The 19913-nt window shown below is 44.4% G+C and overlaps 1 protein-coding gene across 4 annotated transcripts; it reads left to right on the forward strand.

Moving 5' to 3' along the window:
* The first annotated feature begins 3399 nt into the window (after nucleotides 1-3399).
* GPD1 (glycerol-3-phosphate dehydrogenase 1) lies at nucleotides 3400-19229 on the forward strand. Of its 4 annotated transcripts, none has more exons than XM_025169425.1 (8): nucleotides 3400-3614; nucleotides 6419-6596; nucleotides 10813-10953; nucleotides 12153-12291; nucleotides 15176-15288; nucleotides 15627-15860; nucleotides 17999-18105; nucleotides 18520-19229. In XM_025169425.1, the coding sequence occupies exons 1-8, from the start codon at nucleotides 3415-3417 to the stop codon at nucleotides 18614-18616; spliced, it is 1209 nt and encodes a 402-aa protein (XP_025025193.1). In that variant the 5' UTR covers nucleotides 3400-3414; the 3' UTR covers nucleotides 18617-19229. The 4 variants fall into 4 exon arrangements, with proteins under 4 accessions (XP_025025193.1, XP_015744310.2, XP_087994296.1 ...); XM_015888824.2 differs by lacking the exon at nucleotides 3400-3614 and adding an exon at nucleotides 4217-4350; XM_025169426.2 differs by lacking the exon at nucleotides 3400-3614 and adding an exon at nucleotides 4857-4999.
* The last annotated feature ends 684 nt before the right edge of the window (nucleotides 19230-19913 follow it).

The raw sequence follows: 19913 nt of genomic DNA on the forward strand, positions 1-19913 counted from the left end.
TTTTCTGGGGTTTGGAGGGGTGGCCTTTCTATTTAAAACTACTTTGTGCTATTTTAGGGCTTCTGCTTCTGTTTTTGCATGGTGCCTACTTCACCAGTGTGGGAAATTTGCTGGTTTTTGTTTGTTTGTTTGTTTGTTTAATAACACTGCCCCTAAAATTTGGTTGTGTGGTCAAAAGGGGCTCCTGGATTTACAAGGAAGGGGATTTCAGAGCCAAACTTCAAAGCTTTTCCTTATATCAACATAGTCAGAAAATTGCTTTAATCCTAATGTACTATGCCTGCCTTTTCACAAGAGTAAAAAGAAAACAGATCCTTATTTCAGGGAGCTTATGAGCTAAATTTCAGGAGAGGGCAGACAAGGTGCAGAGGAAGAAGAACGTGCATTCTTTTTATAGTCATTCGGAGTAAGTTACAGTAAACAGACCAAGTGCATAGAACTGCTGCCAATAGGAGCTAAAACTGAAGACCACTGGGAATGTGAGAAAAGACCACAAAGAAACAGCAGGAAGAGCAGAGAAAGAAAATGAGAGGAGCTATTGGCAACTTTTGAGCAATAAGAGAATCTGGGTTGGAGCCAGGAGCAGACAAGCCAGTACTGGTTAAAAGAGGGACTATTAAATACAGTCCTCAATGATTTCTGACATTTTTATAGTAACATCGGATCTTTTTAGATACACTGATACTATATAAAATATTGACACTGGATCTATATATGCACCAGAACCAAGGAGGAGAGGTTATGGAATGGCATGGAATTTCCCACTTCAGACAATAACTTGGAAACTTGCATTTTTAAACGATCTCTGTTTAAAATAGAGATTAGATAAACCATTACCACCATTAACCATATTTCTCTTGAAGTGCGTGTTTTGTGGCTCCAGGGCTTTGCAGTAATCCAGTTGGTTTTCCTAACTCATTCTGTTGTGTGCTGTATACAGTTAAGCCTAGGTGTGCCACAGAAACGAGAGATGGGAAAGGAGAACGGAATAAGCAAGTTGCATCCTGACAAAGCCTTGGAGCAACAAAAACAAACATAATATGCTAATTTTGTAAATAAAAATTCCAGTGTGTTGCATGGTGTGGTATCTGTCAGTGAATAAACAGATGGTTTTAAGATTGCCCAGAGTTCGAAATCATGTTGCAGATAGGAATGCATGGTTTGTAATTCCTTGTCTTGTTTGTGTTTTGGTGCCAGTCAAACCATAGAGATGCAGAACAAGAGTAGTGAAACTAGGAACCAGCTGAACAACTTTGCTCTCTTGTGAGACTGTTCAACAAACCATGGCTTAGTGTGATGTATGAATGTAATTTCTGTAGCCACTAATCCTATGGCTACCCTGCAAAAATCTAGATGGCAGCAAAGAATTTGACTTTCCCATTTCTCAATGCTGCCATCTAGTCGTAGCCTGCATTTTTGAAACTTGAATCTGATAGCCATAACTAATCCACTTCATTCACTCACTCTATTTTCTGATGAAGTCATTTTTACAGGCCTAGTTTTGGCATGCTTTGCTTTAGTTTTGGTGTGTGCTTTGGTGTAGTGATTAAAGCATCAGGCTAGAAAGCGGGAGACCATGAGTTTCAGTCCTGCCTTAGGCACAAAGCCAACTGGGTGACTGTGGGCCAGTCCCTGTCTCTCAGCCCCAGGGAGAAGGCAATGGCAAACCACTTCCAAGATCTTGCCAAGAAAACTGCAGGGATTTGTCCAGGCAGTCACCAGGAGTCGAGACTGACTCAAAGGCGCACACACACACACACACACACACAAAGTGTATGTTATTAGGATCAGATTGTATCTACGGAAGGTTGTTGCCCCAGATGAGAGAACGTGACACTCAGACGCGTGCACCCCATAGTAGTGGTAGTGCTGCTACTCACTGACCTGCCAGGAGAACAATTATCTTGCAGCCCTGTAAGCATCACCCTGAAGGTGGGCTCAGGATGATGCACTGTCGGGTGACCATGGGAACTGCCTGTGCAGCCAAGGCACTGTAGCCATGTCATAGCACATCACCTGTGGGATCCTTCAGAATGGTAGCTCTGTGTTAGCCAGCCAAGGGAGGACTTGTCTCTGAGAGCCACACATCTTCAGTGAAGCAATTGCAGAGCCGCAGCTTGTCTCTTTCCTCCCAGTCTGTTGCGTCAATAGTAAGAGCTAATCCCACCCCCAAGTTAGGGGTGTTTGCAGTGGACGTTTTTCCCCCCTAAGGGATCCTTCCATAATATTTCCAACTTATGTCCTCATTAACTGAGTAGGATCATCTCTCTTGTCTGCCTGAAAGATGGTTTCTAGGCACCAGGTCATCCATGTAGCTCCCACCCACTTTTGTGGCTCCAGGGCTTTGCAGTAATCCAGTTAGTTTTCCTAACTCATTCTGTTGTGTGCTGTATACAATTAAGCCTAGGTGTGCCACAGAAACAGGAGATGGGAAAGGAGAACGGAATAAGCAAGTTGCTTTCTCTGCTAAACTCTGGCTGGTGCTCCTTTTCCTTCTGCAAAGCAGGTGGCCACCTGGCAGTGCTGGCCTTTGTTGGCTTATTTAGGAGTATGCTCCATTGAGTCCTTAGCAGGTATACGTAAGATTGCAGCTTTTGGACTTTTGTGCTCAGTAGAGGATACAGATTTACTGGCTGCACAGCATGTGAATGATTTTTTTTGTTTAATCCATTAAACTAGCTGGCAAGAAAGGCAGAGTCCAGAATGCAATTTTGTAGCTGGCAGGCTGCCAAAACCATGGGCCTGTAAGCTAATTTCAAATGCCATTTCAGACAGGAATTTATGGTTATGGTGCTGGGAAGGAGTCTCTTCCTCACCTGGAAAATAATATTAATCTGTGCCATTGAACTGAATTGTTTCAGTGTATTTTGTTCAACACAGTTACAGAGGGTAGAGCCTCTCCATCTCTTTACCTGGGTTACTGAGGCATAGGATTTCAATAACATCCAAATGCAGAATGAAAGAGGGTTGACTTCTGAACTGTTACAGTACGTTATTCTGAACCCTCACATCCCTAGGGTTTGCTGAAATATGAACATAATGTTAGAAGGACTCCCTTTTGCTTCAGTTGCTCCATTGCTGTAATACTTAATTGAAGGATGAGAGGGGCTGGCAGTTCTGAAAAGCAATTCACCAAGTCTCTCCTAATAGAATACAGTATGCCACTTTAAAAGAGAAATGAGAGATGAACATAAATATTTGCTTAAAAGTCATGCCAGAGGTACTGCAATCTTGTCCTGTAATCCTGTCCTGTTAATATGATTCAACAACAGTGACAACAAAGAACTCCGCCCATGCTCAAAAACTCCACTTAATCCTGAGTCTTGTCATTTGGTATGGAATACCGGGGGGGGGGGGGGGCAGCATTTAAGCCGCAAGACCTTTTCCTCACGTACCCCCTTGCTTGTGCCTGCAATGTATTTCTGGCAAATGTCATACGGCAGCCATACAGCGGCTCTGATTAAGCCCCCACCCCATCCCCAGCAAGGAACATGGAAGAAACGACGGAGAGTTTCGTCAAGCGGAGGAATTAGGGTTGGAGATGTAGAGCCACAGGACCGTTTCATTAGCAGGGAGGAGAGAGATTCCAAAAACCTGCCGGGACTGCACAAAAAGTGAGTGGGGCCAGGAGAATTTTTTTTTTAAATTTTAAAGTAATTAGCATTTACTATACAGTAGTCAGTAGAATGCCTTCCTGAGTAATTAATCAGTTTCCTCTTCTTGAATGTGTTTAGCGCCGCAGTTTAGGAAGGTTATTTGGAGAAGCTTATTTTTCCTTCTCTGCATGGGATTTTCCGAAACCCTAAACAAAGGCGGGCCTCTTTGCACCCTGCCTTGAGAGCTGCGCTGGTCGGGGGCGTGGGGGAGGGGGGCAACAGACGCGGAATGAACCTGCAAGAGTGAAGGGCTCCCCGTTCCGAAGCCCCAGCTGCGCTCGACACAATTCCCACCCGGCTCTGCGGAAAGTCACAGCCGAAGTCCCACCTGTGAGACTGACTTGGAGGCAGGGAAAACTCCTTCGAAAACGCGTCGCTCGGTCTCCCAGCCGTTCTGTCCGAACTCGCGAAAAACGGGGATCGAACCTCACCGTAGACCTTGGCAAGAGCAGGCGGCCTCCCGCAGAGACTCCCCACGCCCCCCTCGCGGCTTCTGGCTCCCGGCAGCTCCGTAGCCCGATCGCCTTCCCCGCCCGAGAGCCGTTTGGGCGAATTGCCGGGGGGCGGGGGCGGGGCCCGGCCAGCCGACGGGTTATAATGCCTCCCGAGGCAGGAGCGCGGCTGCCGCGGCTCGCTGTTCGGTCCTCACAGCCATGGGCGGAAAGAAAGTTTGCATCGTGGGCTCCGGCAACTGGTGCGTTGAGGCGGGCCGGGGCGCCTGGGCCTGGCGGCGAGCGAGGGGAGGGGGCCGGGGAGAGGCCCGCGGGTTCGGAAAAGGAAGGTGGGGGAAGGCGAGGAAAGGCTGGGATTGCTGGGCGTCGTCGTAAAATAGGGAACGGATGGCACGAGCGACGAAGAGCTCTGTGGCATCTTGAGGATCCCCGTTTGTTCGCGGATTAAACGTCATCGGAGGCACGGGGTGTTATCCTCCGTTAGAAAGGTATTGCGCTTCATGCAGCCGATGAAGCGGACGCTCGCGACGCTCGTCCCGCATGTGCCACGAAGGAGTTCTGGCTTGTTTTGCTGCAACAGACCGAAAGGGCGACCGCCCGGCCTTCAGAGCGGTGGCGCCCCTGCGGCGCGCTCTCGCCGGCTGCCCTCGCCCGCTCTTCTGGAGAGAGGGCGGGCAGGGGAGCGGGTAGCTCCGGAATCATGACCGAGAGACCACCGCCTTGAGCGATGCAGGCCGACAGGTGTTGCGGGGAACACCGCGCAAGGGCTGCTCCCTGAACCCATGTTTGTGGGAACACAAGCACAGGACACGAGGGAGCTTTTTTCTGCCAGGGCACATGCGATCAAAGGTGCCCTGGGTTTTATGCATTTTGCTGCGAGATGCTTCCTGGGTGAGTATCAGGGGATAAAATCCTCCTCCTCTTTAACTTAAACTCTGAAAAGAAGCGATAGGTACAGCTACGTGGCAGCACAGCTCCCATTTGCACTTTTAATGCATTCAAGTCCTAGACGTGCAGCTTTATCCCACAGAATCGGTTCTCCCCAACCCGGTACCTTCCAGATACTCAGGGGTCTTCTGGGCTACAACTGCCCTCGTCCTGGGTCAGCAGACCCTTTGGCTTTGCGACCTGTACTCAGTATAGGGCAGTACTGCACCTTATTGAGCAGGTTCTTTTGCCACCGAGTAACCCCAATGAATCATTCCGTTTGGTTATAAAACAAAATTCTTGAGAGTTTGATCTCCAGTCCCTCAAAGTCAGCTCAAGTCCTGCAGGATAATACCTCTATCTAGGTGCATTAAGTGTCCCATCTGAGTGGCTTTGACTTTGCTTTCAACTTGTGTCCTCTCTGCCAGTTGCTTGGTGGTGGCAGTCTAGCTGGATCAGCCTCTTCCCTGCACGGTCTATCTTTGGTTGCCCTTCAGCTCGGCTACATTTCAGGTCCTGTGCTCTTTAGTGGAAGACAAGTACTTAAATCCAACTTGTCTCTTGAGCACCAGACCATCAGCAGCATTCTTCATTCTTCTCTGCCATTGACACAAAGATATGTATGCCTATAGCTGTAGGGTTGTGGAGAGAACTGTTTGTGTGAAGTTGTACATAAAAATGTGTGTCTGCTTCTGCTTGAAAATTCTTTCTCTCCATGGTAGAAGAATGTGTACGTTTCCGGAGTCTTCTATGTAGTTTCTTGGTAATGAATGATCTGACGGGATCGGTGCGTCTGTTTTTAATTAATTTTTGAGCTCTTGGAGTTTTCTCCCTGTACAGCTCTGCTGGTGTGTTGCAGCAAAAAGAACGGAGAGTTTTATGGCACCTGAAAAGCAAATGCACTTATTTTAACATTAAAATCCACTCCATCAGGGATATGACCAACCAACCCAGGGTCACTGTTCATGGCCAAAGCAAGTTGTCATTAATTCATGAAATAATTGCTTTTTGTTAGTCTTGTTATTTCAATTTGGACCTGCCTTTCCATCTATGGGCCACTCAAGCTGGCTGCTACATGATTCCCAGCTGTTTTTGAGCATATTGTTGCACCATGACCTCCCAGGCTCTGCTGAACTTGCAACTCCCAGCAGCCACAACCAAAGTGGATAGCAGGGAGGGATGCTAGATGGAACGGTACATCCAGCTGAGAAAGCTGTTGGGGGTGAACTCTGAAAATAATCCCAGGTGGTTCTGTCCTTACGTTATGGTCCTCTCCAAGCTGAGACTCTTGCTAGAATTCTGGTCTTGCAGTAGAAGAATGTGGGGGGAAATGTAGCCCAGCAAAGAAGGAGGGTTGCATCTCTGTCTCTCTTCCTGCTGCAGGGGTTCAGCTATTGCCAAGATTGTGGGCAGTAATGCAGCCAAACTGGATAAGTTTGACACCACTGTGAACATGTGGGTGTTTGAAGAGGTGGTGGCTGGCCAGAAGCTCACCGAGATCATCAATACACAGCATGAGAACTCCAAGTATTTGCCCGGCCATAAACTTCCGCCCAATGTGGTGCGTTTGGCAGGCTGGAGGGGCAGGGGGAGTCTTGGGGGGAACTGTACCCAAAGCTAAGGCAACACCTGCATTTTCTCTTGAGGCCTGCTTTTCAAATTAGAGCATTGCTGGACAGCTTTTTGGCCGCTTTTCAATTTACTTTTATTTCACCAAAGGCATGGCAGTAGCTTCATGGGGTCACCAAAGAGAGCAGGGTGGAATTTGGGGCTCATTTCTTTTCTGTTTTAAACAACTGCATGCACCTTGTTCCCCCACCCTACCTGGTTTTCTAAGTGCATTAACGATATCTGAAAACTCAACACAAAGATTTTCTTTTGTTTCCCTACTAAAAATTGGTAGGAAACGGTGTTTCTGTTGCTTGGGAGATGCTGCATACAAAGGGCTTGGAGGCAGGGGTTATCACAAAAACAAAAAGTATCCTGGGGGTTGGGTGCCCAAGACCAATAATATAAATAACCCTTTTTTAAAAATTAAATTTGTACCCTACCCTTCTGTCCACACTGCTCAAGGTGGCTTACAATAATGAAAAATGCAGTACATAAAATATAAAAATGAAAACAATACAGTTTTTAATAATGAAGATCAATTAAAAGTCATTAATTTTGCTGAAAGTCGTGTGCATGTATGCATGACATCAAATAATGAACTTTCTGCCATGCATTATTGACATTTCATTATTGGTTGGGGCATCTCATCTTCACAGTTGAGAAGCCTGGAAGCAACGTGCTGTGAAATTGTCCACTTGATCCATCTTTAATCACCTGTACATTGTATTGCAGCTTACAAAATGCTTTTTCACTCTTGTTATTGTGTTTATTATTATTTTACTTGTACTATTGTGTTGCTCAGGACCTTAGGAAGTGGGCTTTTACTGCAGACCATTGAACCATGAGGCTCATCCAGCCGATATGGTCCACTCTGACCATCAGCAGTGCTTCAGGATTTCAAGCAGAGAGAGTAAAATCTTCCACCAACTCTCTGAGGAGATGCTGGGGCTGAACATTGAGCTTTGAGATTTAAAAGACATGTCCTCTTAATTAGCCATGGCTTCACTCTAGTAGACTTCAGATTAGCAGCTGGACATCCATGACCATAGGCCTTCCTTCCTCCCTAGCAGTGATTTAACCATGTCTGAAATTGCTCCTGACTCTTGTTTAATTACCTGTCATTAACTACAGTCATTTCCTTAATGGCAAAACATGCCTTATAGCCATTGCTGAGAAGTACTATCCTCAGCTCCTGTCCTAAACAGTAATTGCACTGTACAAAGAAAAGTCTGATCTCTTTTTAAATATCGTCTATCCTTATAATGGCTAATGGAACAATTTGAGATATTCCCATCATCTTTAAAATGGACAACACCCTGCTAAAGCTGAGGAGCATTTAAACTCCACTTATTTTGAGAGAAGAATCAAAGTAGATGCTTAACTATCTCTTAGTTAATTGAAATTGGGGGGGGGGGATTTTAAAGTGCTGAGATTTAGCTGAGGTTTGCCTAAAGTTGTGAATCTATTCTCCAATTTAAATGTGAACAAGGAAATTTTTGCCAAAGCATTTCAACACCTGGTGACTTTTTGAAATCTTTAGTCATTATTATGCAAAAATATATAGTAAATGATAAATAGAAAAGGAAGGATAAAAGAGAGGGATTGATTGCAGGAGATCTCAGATGATACAGGATCTGGTGAGATTTTTGACCCTTTTATTTTTAGATTATTTTAAATTCCTTAAAAAAAAACACACTTTTGCACCCACAATATAAAGTTTTCTGTTGCTGCTGATCCTTGTTCTAAACAGAGCTGCGTTTTACTTTTATCTGAATTTTACTTTTTTATTTTGCTGGTACTTGTGCATGTTTTAATATTGTAACATGCCACAGCCTTTAAGCTTTGGGAAGCTTCCACTGACCAATAATAGAAAGTTGTTTAAGAAGGGAAAAACGAAGTTAAATTACTTAGGAATGCTAAACTATTTAATTCATCCTAGCTACTCCCTCTTCTGTGCCTTCTTACTGCATTGGACTGTAGGTTCCATTAGTAGCTGTACTAGCTGGAAGTTGGGGGTGGGTTTTGTTTTTTGTTTCGTTCCTTTGGGTCAGTCTTGACTGCTGGGGACTGCCTGGGCAAGTCCCTGCCGTTTTCTTGGCAAGGTTTCTCAGAAGTGGTTTGCCCTGGCCTCCTTCCTGGGGCTGAGAGAGAGTGACTGGCCCACGGTCACCCAGCCGGCTTCGTGCCTACGTGGGACTAGAATTCACCATCTCCTGGTCTCTAGCCCAGTGCCTGAACCACTACACTGAACTGGCTCTTAAGGGAGTTGTGCTTGATCATCTCTATAAGACATCAAGTTGGGGAAGGATATATTAGTCAAAGAAGCCACCACTGATTTTAGGGATGCCTGGCTGATCTCTAAATTCACCGACTGTTGGGACACTTGAAAGGCACCCAGCTGAAGGTGGGTCAGGTGAACGAGAGGCCCTTCCCTTTGCTTCAAGGCCTCTCTGCTCCCTTCTTCCCTGCCATTACAAGGCTTCTGGGGAAATGCAGCCCATGGCTCATCTTCTGCAGAGAGGTGGCTGGCCTTGGCTTTGCCAGGAGCGTGGCCTTAGACAGGTAGCCCCATTGTGGTGGCCGCCTTTTCTGAAAGCAGCACGTGTTGGGTCCTCCCTTTTGTTTTTGCAAGAGTGTGCAGAAAAAGGACTCTTTTGGATTCCCTTTCATGCTGTTGCTTTTATTCACTTTCTTTAGGATGCCCTGCAGGTCTATATTCTGCTTGATTTTTAATACGGGCTGTTTTTTGCTGTTTTAATATTTTTGCTTTTATTGTGGTGCGCTGTGATTTTCAAAAAAAACCCCAGTGGTTTACAAATAACGTTAAACTAAAAATATTGTATGTTACTAGTTACTAATAACACTATTTAGGTTGCAGGGATGGCATGGCTCACTGGAGCAGACTGCTTCCCCCCCCCATCCCCCCCCCCCCCGCAATCCTTTTGTCAGGCCCTGGCAATAGCAGAGCAGGCTTGTGCCTCTTCTAGCTGAAGGAAGATCTGGGAAAACGTTGCCTTGGTAACAAAAGTAATAAATAAACCTGTCTCTGCTTGCCAATTAATTTGGTTCCCTCATGCTTAGCAGAGTGCCAGGAAGCCCACTTGCTAGATGAAGGCATTATAGCCATCTGGGCTTTTGCAGCGAAAGGCCGTTGGGCACCTGAATTTCTGAGTGTTCAAGTCAATGTTCTATCACTGATACTGATATTTTGCGGTAGAACCTGTGCATTGCATTCAACCCTCAGCATCTCCAAGGAAGACTAGAAACATTCCTGCCTGCCTGAAATGTTGGAGAGCCAGCATGGGTAATACTAAGCTAATAGTTTGGACCTGTGCATGGTAATAAATGTTACCACTGAGCTAGATGGATCAGCGGAGGACATCAAATTAGGGAAGGCTAACACAGGAAAGAGATGTTCCGTTCTTCCTGTTTCTAAAGTGTTGCATCCTAGGCCTCCTTTTAGCATCCTAGTAACATTCCTCTGAAAGCTCTCCAGCCTATCAATATTCTTTCCTGGCTTGGGGGACAGAACTGGATGGAACAGACATCCTGCAAGCTTGCCCTAGAACTCTGGAATGCCATCGTTTCTAGCAATCTGGATAAAATGGTCTGGCAAGTGATTGGAACTAAGCCCTAAAAGGGGTTGCAGCTGGTGTTGCCTCCAACACTGGCTGTGCTCTTCTATGGGCCCAGCTCCCTTTGGGACTCTGACTCTTTGTGCCGCCCCACACGGAGCTCAAAACTCTCTTCGGGATGCCACGACCAGAATGCTGTGCCTTTCAGGGAGAAGCAGAGCTAAGAAGCAAGTGCCTAGCTCTTATGGCTCTTCAAACGTGTGAGCAACAGCTAATGAAATCTTCAAGCATAACCCAGTGGAGATGCTTTCTGGCTTGGGGCTTCCAATTTTGCAGAGCTCCCTGCTATTCATTACTATGACAAGTAGATATATAGTAACTGCTGGCAAGCTGTGTAAATATATGGTTTGCATCATTTGTGCAGGCCAGCGTTCAAAAGCAATGTTACTACAGTAATGGGATTCTTGAGTGTATCCAAGTGTTCACCAGAAAGTCCATTTTTAGCTCCCTCCTCATACATGTGAATGAAATCACAGCTCCTTCCTGGGCCTACAAGCTGACTTCTTTCTCCTGGCTCCTTGATTGCTGTAGGTGGCTGTGCCCGATCTGTTAAAAGCTTCCGCTGATGCAGACATCCTCATTTTTGTGGTGCCTCACCAATTCATTGGGAAACTCTGTGAGCAAATGAAGGAACATATCAAGAAAGAAGCAATAGGCATCTCGCTCATCAAGGTGTGAGTGTGGCTGGGGGTGGGGGTGGGGGTGGGGGTGGGGGACTAGCTGGCATCATGACCTTTTAAACGAGTAACTGGAAGATTTGGCCTGGCTTTGCTGGGAGGGCATTTCACCACCACCATGAAAGGGTAAAAAGGGGGAGATGTCTGCGGTAAGAATGCTCTTTTACTGAGAGAGCTTGACTTGACTTGGCCACATGATTCTGCCATGGGCTCTGACCTCCAGTGGTCTTCCCCACTGGTGAACCATGGAGTTCCTTCACCTCTCTGAGCACCAGGCAAATACACAGTCCTCTCAATGAAATGTCTATTATTTTAATTCCTTCACAAGGAAAGGAAGAATGGCTAGATCTAGAGCCATTTCTACACAATTACATTGGAAATAATCATATGGTTAAAGGGGGGAGGGGCTAATTTGTTTCCAGTGATTTTATTTATTTAAAATATTTCTATTGTGTTATGCTGCTGAGTCTCTCCTGCTGGTTAAATTAATTAAATTGTATTTAAATACAATAATATAAAGGCACTACTCCATAAATCATTCAGCTAGGCCATCATGAGCTCTGAAATGCCAAGGTAGATGAAAACATTTTCTGCATGCAGAGTTGGTGCAACCTTTAGTTTGGTTTTAGAAATGAATAGTAGAGGTAACTTAAAAACTGGGAATTAGAAGGAACCATCCCTTTGCAATTAATCAGAAGAGCTTTTTAATAAAAACATAAAGGTTCTCAAGAATCACCTATCCATACCAATTATAAAGCTTCATGCCACTCTGGATGGATCAAACCTCCTCTCCTCTCCTCATTATAGTATATGTTGTTATGGATTATAAACTATTTCATCAGAAACAAAGTACTATTCTTGATTGGCAGTCAGTACAAACATAGTTATGGAGTGGAAAAGTTGTGAACAGTGAGGCCAAGTGGCCACAGATGTGAAAGGGGCAGTCTGTTCTAAGTAGTGTGACTATTTGTTTGTGATATTCAATGGCATCCTAATAAACTTAGCTAATCAGATGAGGTCAAGAAATGGTTGTGAAAGTGAAGTACCTTTAGAGTCCTACATTAACTGAATGCCTATTTAAGTCCTGAACCTCTTTGGCTGGAGCAGCACTGAGTTCAGTCAAGCAGGGCTATTGCAGAGTCCTTAGTCAGGTTGTCCCATTGACCTGACATCACTTGCGTGTTTGGATTGCAGGGTGTGGACGAAGGCCCTGATGGGCTGAAGCTCATCTCAGACATCATCCGTGAGCAGCTAGGCATTGAAATGAGTGTGCTGATGGGAGCCAACATTGCCAATGAGGTGGCAGAGGAGAAGTTCTGTGAGACCACCATTGGTAATGAACTTGAGCTTATGATTAATATGGAAAGCTGGAGGCAAGCTGGAGGTCAGCTCTCTGGATAGGTGCTTTAAGTGTTATGCTACATTCACAGGAAGTTCCTCCACCCTTCCTTACTGACTTTGTTTGGACACTGTTGCAACAAGAAGCAGTTCCACCCAGACATATTACTGGCTACTGCTGGGAAAGTAGGATGGCCACATACTATCCTATACATTAGAGATGTACTTTTAAATCTCCCATTGCGGTGGCACTGATTCCATCACTCCCCTGTGTCCTCTGGTAAGGAGAAAAACTTTCATGCGAAACAAAGGAACCCATTGCTCCCTATCTCATCTTGCACTGAGTTTTTTAAAGCACCTGTCTTCTCCTAATAGAGAAGATGCGCACCAGCTGAACCAACGGATAGGTGAACAAGGAACACATAGAATGCTCCCATGTGATCCAGTGCTTTGCTTTGCTTTCTTAAAGGGAAAGGACTAGGCATAGTTGAAATAAAGAGACATGGTCAGGATGGTGGGCAGGGAAAAGGTCCTCTCTCAAGACCCATTACAGGCCCAATGGGCTCACCTAGCAGGTTAGATTAGGCCTGCAGTCTAGAGACTCCCCATCCTTGCTAAGGCATTGTTGGGGGCTGTGGGGAGATTCACTTCTCCTCTGTCATTCATCTTCCTCCTCAACTCCTGTGGTATGCAGACATCCAGACATGCCACAAAGCAGCTAGAACACAAATGACAGCAACAGGTTGGGAACGGGACAGCCCAGGCCACCTTCTCCCTTACTACATATCTGATATCAAGGGAAAGTAGTAGTAACATTAGACACGAGCCTGAGACCTTACGCTGCTGCATACGCTTTTTCCAGAATCAGTTTGATTACACTGGAGATCCTCTTGCATGATTGTAGCAGGAAATCATGAGACACCACAGTGCAATGCAAAACCACTCTAGTGATTGTCCTAGTTGAGCTGGGCTAAGTGGAATTACTGTGGCCCAATTTCACCTGTTAAGTCCAGTGTAGTGTGTTGAATAGGAAAAAAAAATTAAAGATGCAGCAAAAGAAAACTGTTGACCAACATCTAGCAGCTGCTTTCCAGAGTCTTAGACATATTGTCCTTTTCATATTCTTTTACCTGAAATTTATCTGAAACTTTCTGCGTGCAAGCCCAATATTCCTCTTATGGAAGGGGGAGGAAATAATGGTAAATTCTAGGGTTTCATCGGGCAACAGGAATCTCCTCTCAACTATCATGTACCCCCAGGAAGCTTAGTTCATCTTAAGGTGCTTTTAGTACGTGCTCCAGAAACCCCTGATTTTGCTAGATACCCATTTTTACAACAATTTCCAGAGTCATATTTATGCTTGTTGCAAAAAAACCCAGCAGAGTTTTGTGGCACCTTCAGGATTAACAAAGTCAAAATTCATTGTTGACACAAATGCTCTTCTGCTGAACTATTGCACCATTATAAAGCAAATATTCATGTTTGTTTGGATTTACTCCTATTCCTCTTCTTGGGAGGTTGTTTTCCTATAGTACCTCTCAGTCTGACAGTTCCATTTATTTGGAGTATGGGAGAAACCAATACAGAAATCAGTGGTTAACATCATCTTGATTGCATATTTCATTAGCCAATCAGTTGGCTTTGAATGGTGCAAACCCTACTGAGTAAGTGATTGCTGCATTTCAGAGTCTATTATTGATAAATGCCAGTATTTCATCTCTGGAATAAAGTAGCCCTAATCATCCAAGATGTCTAAATTTGTGTATACATCTATTCTGCCCCCACCCTTCCTTGGATCTCAGGGATTCAATAGCACTTCTCTCTCCATTTCTGATTGCTGACAGTTTCCAAGGGAGAAGCTGAGGCCTAGTGATAGAACAAGAGCTTTGGATGGGCAAAGTACCAGCTTTAACACACAATATTTAAACTTTAAATACTTTCTTAATTATTTATGGTATCACTGGAATGACATCAACTCAGTCCCCATGACTCTGGCTTGTTTTGCTCTTTCTGTACTACCAAATAAACCATACGTCTTGCTTAAGCTGCCGTGATCCTGACATAATGCCATAATCCGTGAAATTCATTCTGCTTGTTTTGGGGAAGTATCTACATGTGACCAGACCAGCCTTGACTGTCATTGGTAAATTCCGTCACACAGGAATTCCAGCTTGTATAGTAACCTAAAAGGGAAGATGGCATGGACATGCCATTGGCCATTTGTCTACCAATCATCACTCTCAAAATATAAAACTGCTTCCTTTTGTGGAGAATATAGTTTGATAACCAGCCGCAAAACACCTAGGATAGCAATGAGAACCAGCACAATACATGGTATTGCTACAGGATGTTACCTAGCCACAAGGGCTGGATTCTGTCCACTACAGTTTTCAGTTCAGTTCAATCTTTATTACAGTCATAGACCAGTACAAAGACATGAGTTTATAAAACAAACATAGTCATACTTAAAATATTGACAACTTGTAGTAGCAGGCATATATATTAAAATACACTTGTTACCTATTCAACTCAACAAATGAAGTCTAGGATGTAGCCTATATTATCTATCCTAACTATGTACGGATTAAAAGTATATTAAATGTGAAGTATAAAACTTAAAAATCTGCAGTGTGACTATGCTATATGTAAAAGTATATATAGGCAAAATTATAAAAAATTTACTGTAATATACAGGCCATTACAGTGATTGGCTGTCAAGTAGCAGGTCTGGGAACTGGGAAAAATCTTGGTCTGAGACACCAACTATCACTCAAATTAAATCTGGGCTAAATGGACAAACAGACTTTAATTTAAATTCATATGTTGAAATATGGATAATCATTTTGATATCTGTGCCAGTAACCTCTGGCTTCTTTCAGGCTGCAAGAACCTAGAGCATGGACAGATTCTGAAGGAACTGATGCAGACACCCAACTTCCGAATCACAGTGGTGCAGGAAGCAGACACAGTAGAGCTCTGTGGTGCCCTCAAGGTATAGGAATTAATTTCCCCCTTCTGGGGACAGAGAAATGACCTGAAGCAATCCCAAGATGATACAGCTATCGTTCAGAAGGGATTTGGTTAAGTTCCCTATTTACTCTACCACACCTGGAGATGGTGGGGGCTGGGGGCCACACTGTATTGCCAGGAAGCTGGTGCAAATACAACATTAACTAGAATGTGGGCTTCTCTAGCACAATGTCATCACAGTGGGCTCATTGGTAACCTTGCTTAGGTCACCAAAGGCTCCTCTGTTTAATTGATCTGCTAAGCTAGCTAAGTCCCAAACCCTGCTGATTATCAACCCTTGGTGTCCCTCCTTTCCCTCAGAACGTAGTGGCTGTTGGAGCTGGGTTCTGTGATGGGTTGGGCTTTGGAGACAACACCAAGGCAGCTGTCATCCGGCTGGGCCTGATGGAGATGATTGCCTTTGCCAAACTCTTCTGCAAGGGCCCTGTCACTTCTTCCACCTTCCTAGAGAGCTGTGGGATTGCTGATCTGATTACCACCTGCTATGGAGGCCGTAACCGTAAAGTAGCTGAGGCTTTTGCCAAGACTGGCAAGGTAAGCAAGCCATCAAGGTCATTTTATGACTCAGTGGTAAGATATGACTACATAAGTCACAGTGTCTAGAATAAACCACTGTTGGCTGAGTCCACCACAAAAGCTAATCAATCAGTCTTTAAACCACAAAAGCCGGTTCACACATCACACTTAGCCAAAACACAAGAAACTGCATTGTGGCTTTGTGTGATGTGTGAATCAGCAGAGAACAAGTTGCTTGCTTAAGCCTGAGGCAGCAATCATATCAGGGAGTGAGCTCTGCTGAACGTTGCAGGATTTACTTGGACATTTGACACAGTTCCATAACACACCTCAGTTCACTGCTATGATACTGCTGGCTTTCCAGAGGTCCTCACATCCTGATTGCTGCTATTTCAGTCTGGTGTCAGAGGGAGCCAATCCATTCCTCCTACAACCTTTCCCCCTCTCTTTGGAATGATTGTACTAGTGTGACACCAGCTTGTGAGGACAGATGCATTAACCTAATTTCAGCAAGTGCAGCAACATCTCAGAGGGCTAGTCGGTGACTAGGAACAGGCCTATTTATAAATGGGGCCTTTGAGGGATGAGCTTACTCAGGAGCCAGAGCAGCAAACTATAGCCTGGAGCCAGAATGAGATACCTGGATAGAACAGCAATGCTGAAAGAATGTTTGAGACTTCAGGGCTTTCCCTAACTATAGGGAGAGGCATGGTGACAGGCCACGGCGTAACGGTTCAGCTCACTTAAAAATGAAATACTACACATGAGGAATAACTGGAATTATTGGGCGGTAGAAACATACAATGGGAAACAAAAGGAACTTGAAAAAGACATCTGGAATCAAAGGGCTCTGGATTCAAGGACAGGGAAGATATACTATAGCAGCTGAGAACAGCAGCTTAACAGATTCCAGTTATATACTGTATATGGATGAAGCTCAGTGGCTGCCAGAGAGTAACCACGGCTGAAGATTCTCTCCCTTGCAGTTTGCAAGTATCTACTGAGAATAATTCAGAAAGAGATTTATTCTGCAGCGCTGGCTGTGCAAAGATACCCATATCTTTTGTCAAGGGCATTGAGAATATATAGTTAAATGTTGCAATGTTGTTCCAATTGCAACACTGAGGATTTCACAAAACCTGGAATTTCTGTCAAATATGAATGCAAAGGTCAAGGTCTGGAACTGGACTGCAAGGTCAGTAAATGTGGCTGAAAGAAGCCTGACATCAGGAATGGCCAAAAACCACAGAAACAGTACATGTCTTGGTTTTGGGCAGCAAGGTTTTTAGTGAAGCAACGTGCTGTGGCATCTCATAGGCTCCTTTGCGGTGTTGCAGAAGTTGGAAAGCATCTGCAGTATTGACAGAAGGGAATCCTGTACCCTGTCTCCTCAAACTACAACTTGGCTTGAGTTCATCCTCTTTGATCCAGTCCAATATGAGAAGTATTTCTAAAGCCTGACCTTGGAAGAGCATTTACTAATTTCATGAGCACTATTTTAAACTCCAAAATAGAAATGCTGATGTGCTGTAAAGCAACAATGTGCAATCTCTGGGTGGCTGGAGGCCACATTTATGAATTTTTGAGGGGAAAGAGAATTGCACTGGGGAGATGATGATGGGGGGGGCTACATTATGCACCTAGGTGGGAGTGGGATTGTTTGACCATGCTTGTATATTAAATTATATTAAGACTATTCTAGGATGATGTTGAAATTTTCATATGTTTCCTGGTTACTAGGCAGGGACTGGGGCAGGGGGGTGCACATGCACTAACTGGTATTTATGGTCCATGCAACCCTGACTTGTAGATTGACCACTCTAGCAAGAAAGTGTTATCCATTAATGTTTGTCTTATGTTGTCCTACTGCTATGACCTTTCACAAGCAATCCTGGGAATCGTGGTTGCTAAGGATCACAATACTTGTGCTCTAGTGCCCTCTCGATCACACATGCAAGCATACTCTTTGATCACTAAACTACAGGTTGCAGGATGCCCTATGGAGAAGGAAAGGCATATGGAGTTTAGGTCTGTCCAAAGCAAGAGAAGCCACAGTAAAAATTTCCTTTGGGGAATCACCAAGAAAGGCTCAATAGAAGCTACCTGGAATATCCAGGCTGTCACTCACACATGGAGCTTTGTCTTGTATTTCACAGTCTATTGAGCAACTGGAGAATGAGATGCTGAATGGACAGAAACTGCAGGGCCCTCAGACATCAGCAGAGCTGCACCACATTCTGAAGCACAGGAATCTGACGGACAAGTGAGTTCAGTAACCTTCCCTCCCATTTTGCTTTGACACCTCCCAAATTTGGATGATGGTTGGTAAGAGTGGTCAGCCAGTTTGCAGAACAGTCAGCCAGTTAAATAATTTGTGACCAGTTCTTTAGCTGATTAGTCAAATCATTCAGCACATTAGCATCAGTTTACAGAAGCCCAGATTATCTTGATTAATAAACAAAAGTTACTATTTTTGTGTAGAAGGAAATGCCATCCTGGTTTGTTTGCTATAACTTATTTGCTTGAAAGAAAGTCTAGCTTTTTTCCCCAAAATAATTTCCGTAATTAAAGCAGATGTGTTCTTTCTGTCCATCCTTTCTTGTGGGATGGAAGTTTCTAAGGAAGGATCTCTTTTACCCTGTCTAATAACTTCGTTACCTGTGTCTCTTCCCTTCAGATTCCCACTCTTCACTGCTGTCTATGAGATCTGCTACAAAAACAAACCTGTTTCTGAGTTTATTACATGTCTTCAGGACCACCCTGAACACTTGTGACTGCCTTTAACTTCAAGATCTCTCCCTGCCAGCTTCACTACTGCCACCCCAGCAAGGGAAAGGAACCAACGTAGACCATGGCAGCCCAAAGCAAAGCGTGCTTGTGAGGCCCCCAGCGCTCACCAGCCATAGAACTGTTGGAACAAAGGAGGAGATTCCTGCCCTTTACCAGGCCTGCCTTTGGTATCTGCTAAATTGTCTAGGCTGACAATCCTGCCCGTCCCATTAGGTCTCCGTTCTTGTTAGAGTAGAACCCCTCCTTCTTCCTGTAATATCCACAGCAGCCAAAGCGTTGGCTTTCATCTTCTCTCTTAAAGAGACATTTCCTTGCCCTGCCTCATCTCTGCTCCATTTTACTGATTTGAGTTTAACTTATCTGGCTGAGGGTTCAAATTAGATTCTTGATAGTTTTACTTGGCTAAAGAGCTTGTTAAAACCATGGAGTAAATTCTTATCTTCCCTCTCAGATCAGAAGTACCAGCCACATTTGACACTAGAAGCTAATTCCAGGGTAAGAGGCAAGATCTCAGCGTTCTTGATATCTATGGGTATGGGAATGCTAATCATGAATGTGAATATTGTTATTTTGAAGAATAAATCTTAAAATGAGAAATGTTTGATTCCTGGTCTCTGGACTATACGCAGGCTAAGACTGAGGAGATGATATTGAAATCTCAACAGCACAGATTTTGAAAGGAAAAGAGGAAGAATCAATACAGAAGGAAAATTTCAGCACTAGAATTGTAGTTCATTTTATTTTTTTAATCCGTTCAATCATGTCTGATTCTCAGAGACTGCCTGCAGTTTTCTTGGCGAGATTTTTCAGAAGTGGTTTGCCCTTGCCTCCTTCCCAGGGCTGAGAGAGAGGGACTGGCCCAAGGCGGGACCAAAACTCACAGTCTCTCAGTTTCTAGCCTGATGCCTTAACCACCACACCAAACTGGCTCTTTATACAGGAGCTTAAAGTGTCTTTTACATGAGAAGTGAGAAAGTGAAGGAGAGGCATTTGTAATGCAGATGAGGATTCTGGCAAGCAAATTGCTGTCCTCTTCAGTCATCATGTGAAAATAGCCTTAAAAGGCATGTCTGGAGGCTGAGATTACATATACACATACACACACCCCATTAAATATGGCAGGACTTGGGCATTTATTGTATTTATACTTATTGCACTTCAGTAGCTTTCAGTATCAGGGATCCTCTGAAATAATCCAAAGGATAATGCTCTCCCTTCAGAGAGCTCCATACACTTTCCTCCTTCCTCTACTTTCTATAAAATTGAGATTTTCATGATTGT

The sequence above is a fragment of the Python bivittatus genome, unplaced genomic scaffold (genome assembly GCF_059951505.1).
Source record: "Python bivittatus isolate LINGU-HERP-01145 unplaced genomic scaffold, Pbiv_v1 ctg000220_np1212, whole genome shotgun sequence".
NCBI classification, from domain to species: Eukaryota; Metazoa; Chordata; class Lepidosauria; order Squamata; family Pythonidae; genus Python; species Python bivittatus.

Coding starts and splice junctions, on each gene's coding strand:
- GPD1 (XM_025169425.1), top strand. CDS start 3,415: ATGTATTTCTGGCAAATGTCATACGGCAGCCATACAGCGGCTCTGATT. Junction 3,615..6,418: donor CTGCCGGGACTGCACAAAAA/GTGAGTGGGGCC, acceptor TTCCTGCTGCAG/GGGTTCAGCTATTGCCAAGA. Junction 12,292..15,175: donor GTTCTGTGAGACCACCATTG/GTAATGAACTTG, acceptor GGCTTCTTTCAG/GCTGCAAGAACCTAGAGCAT.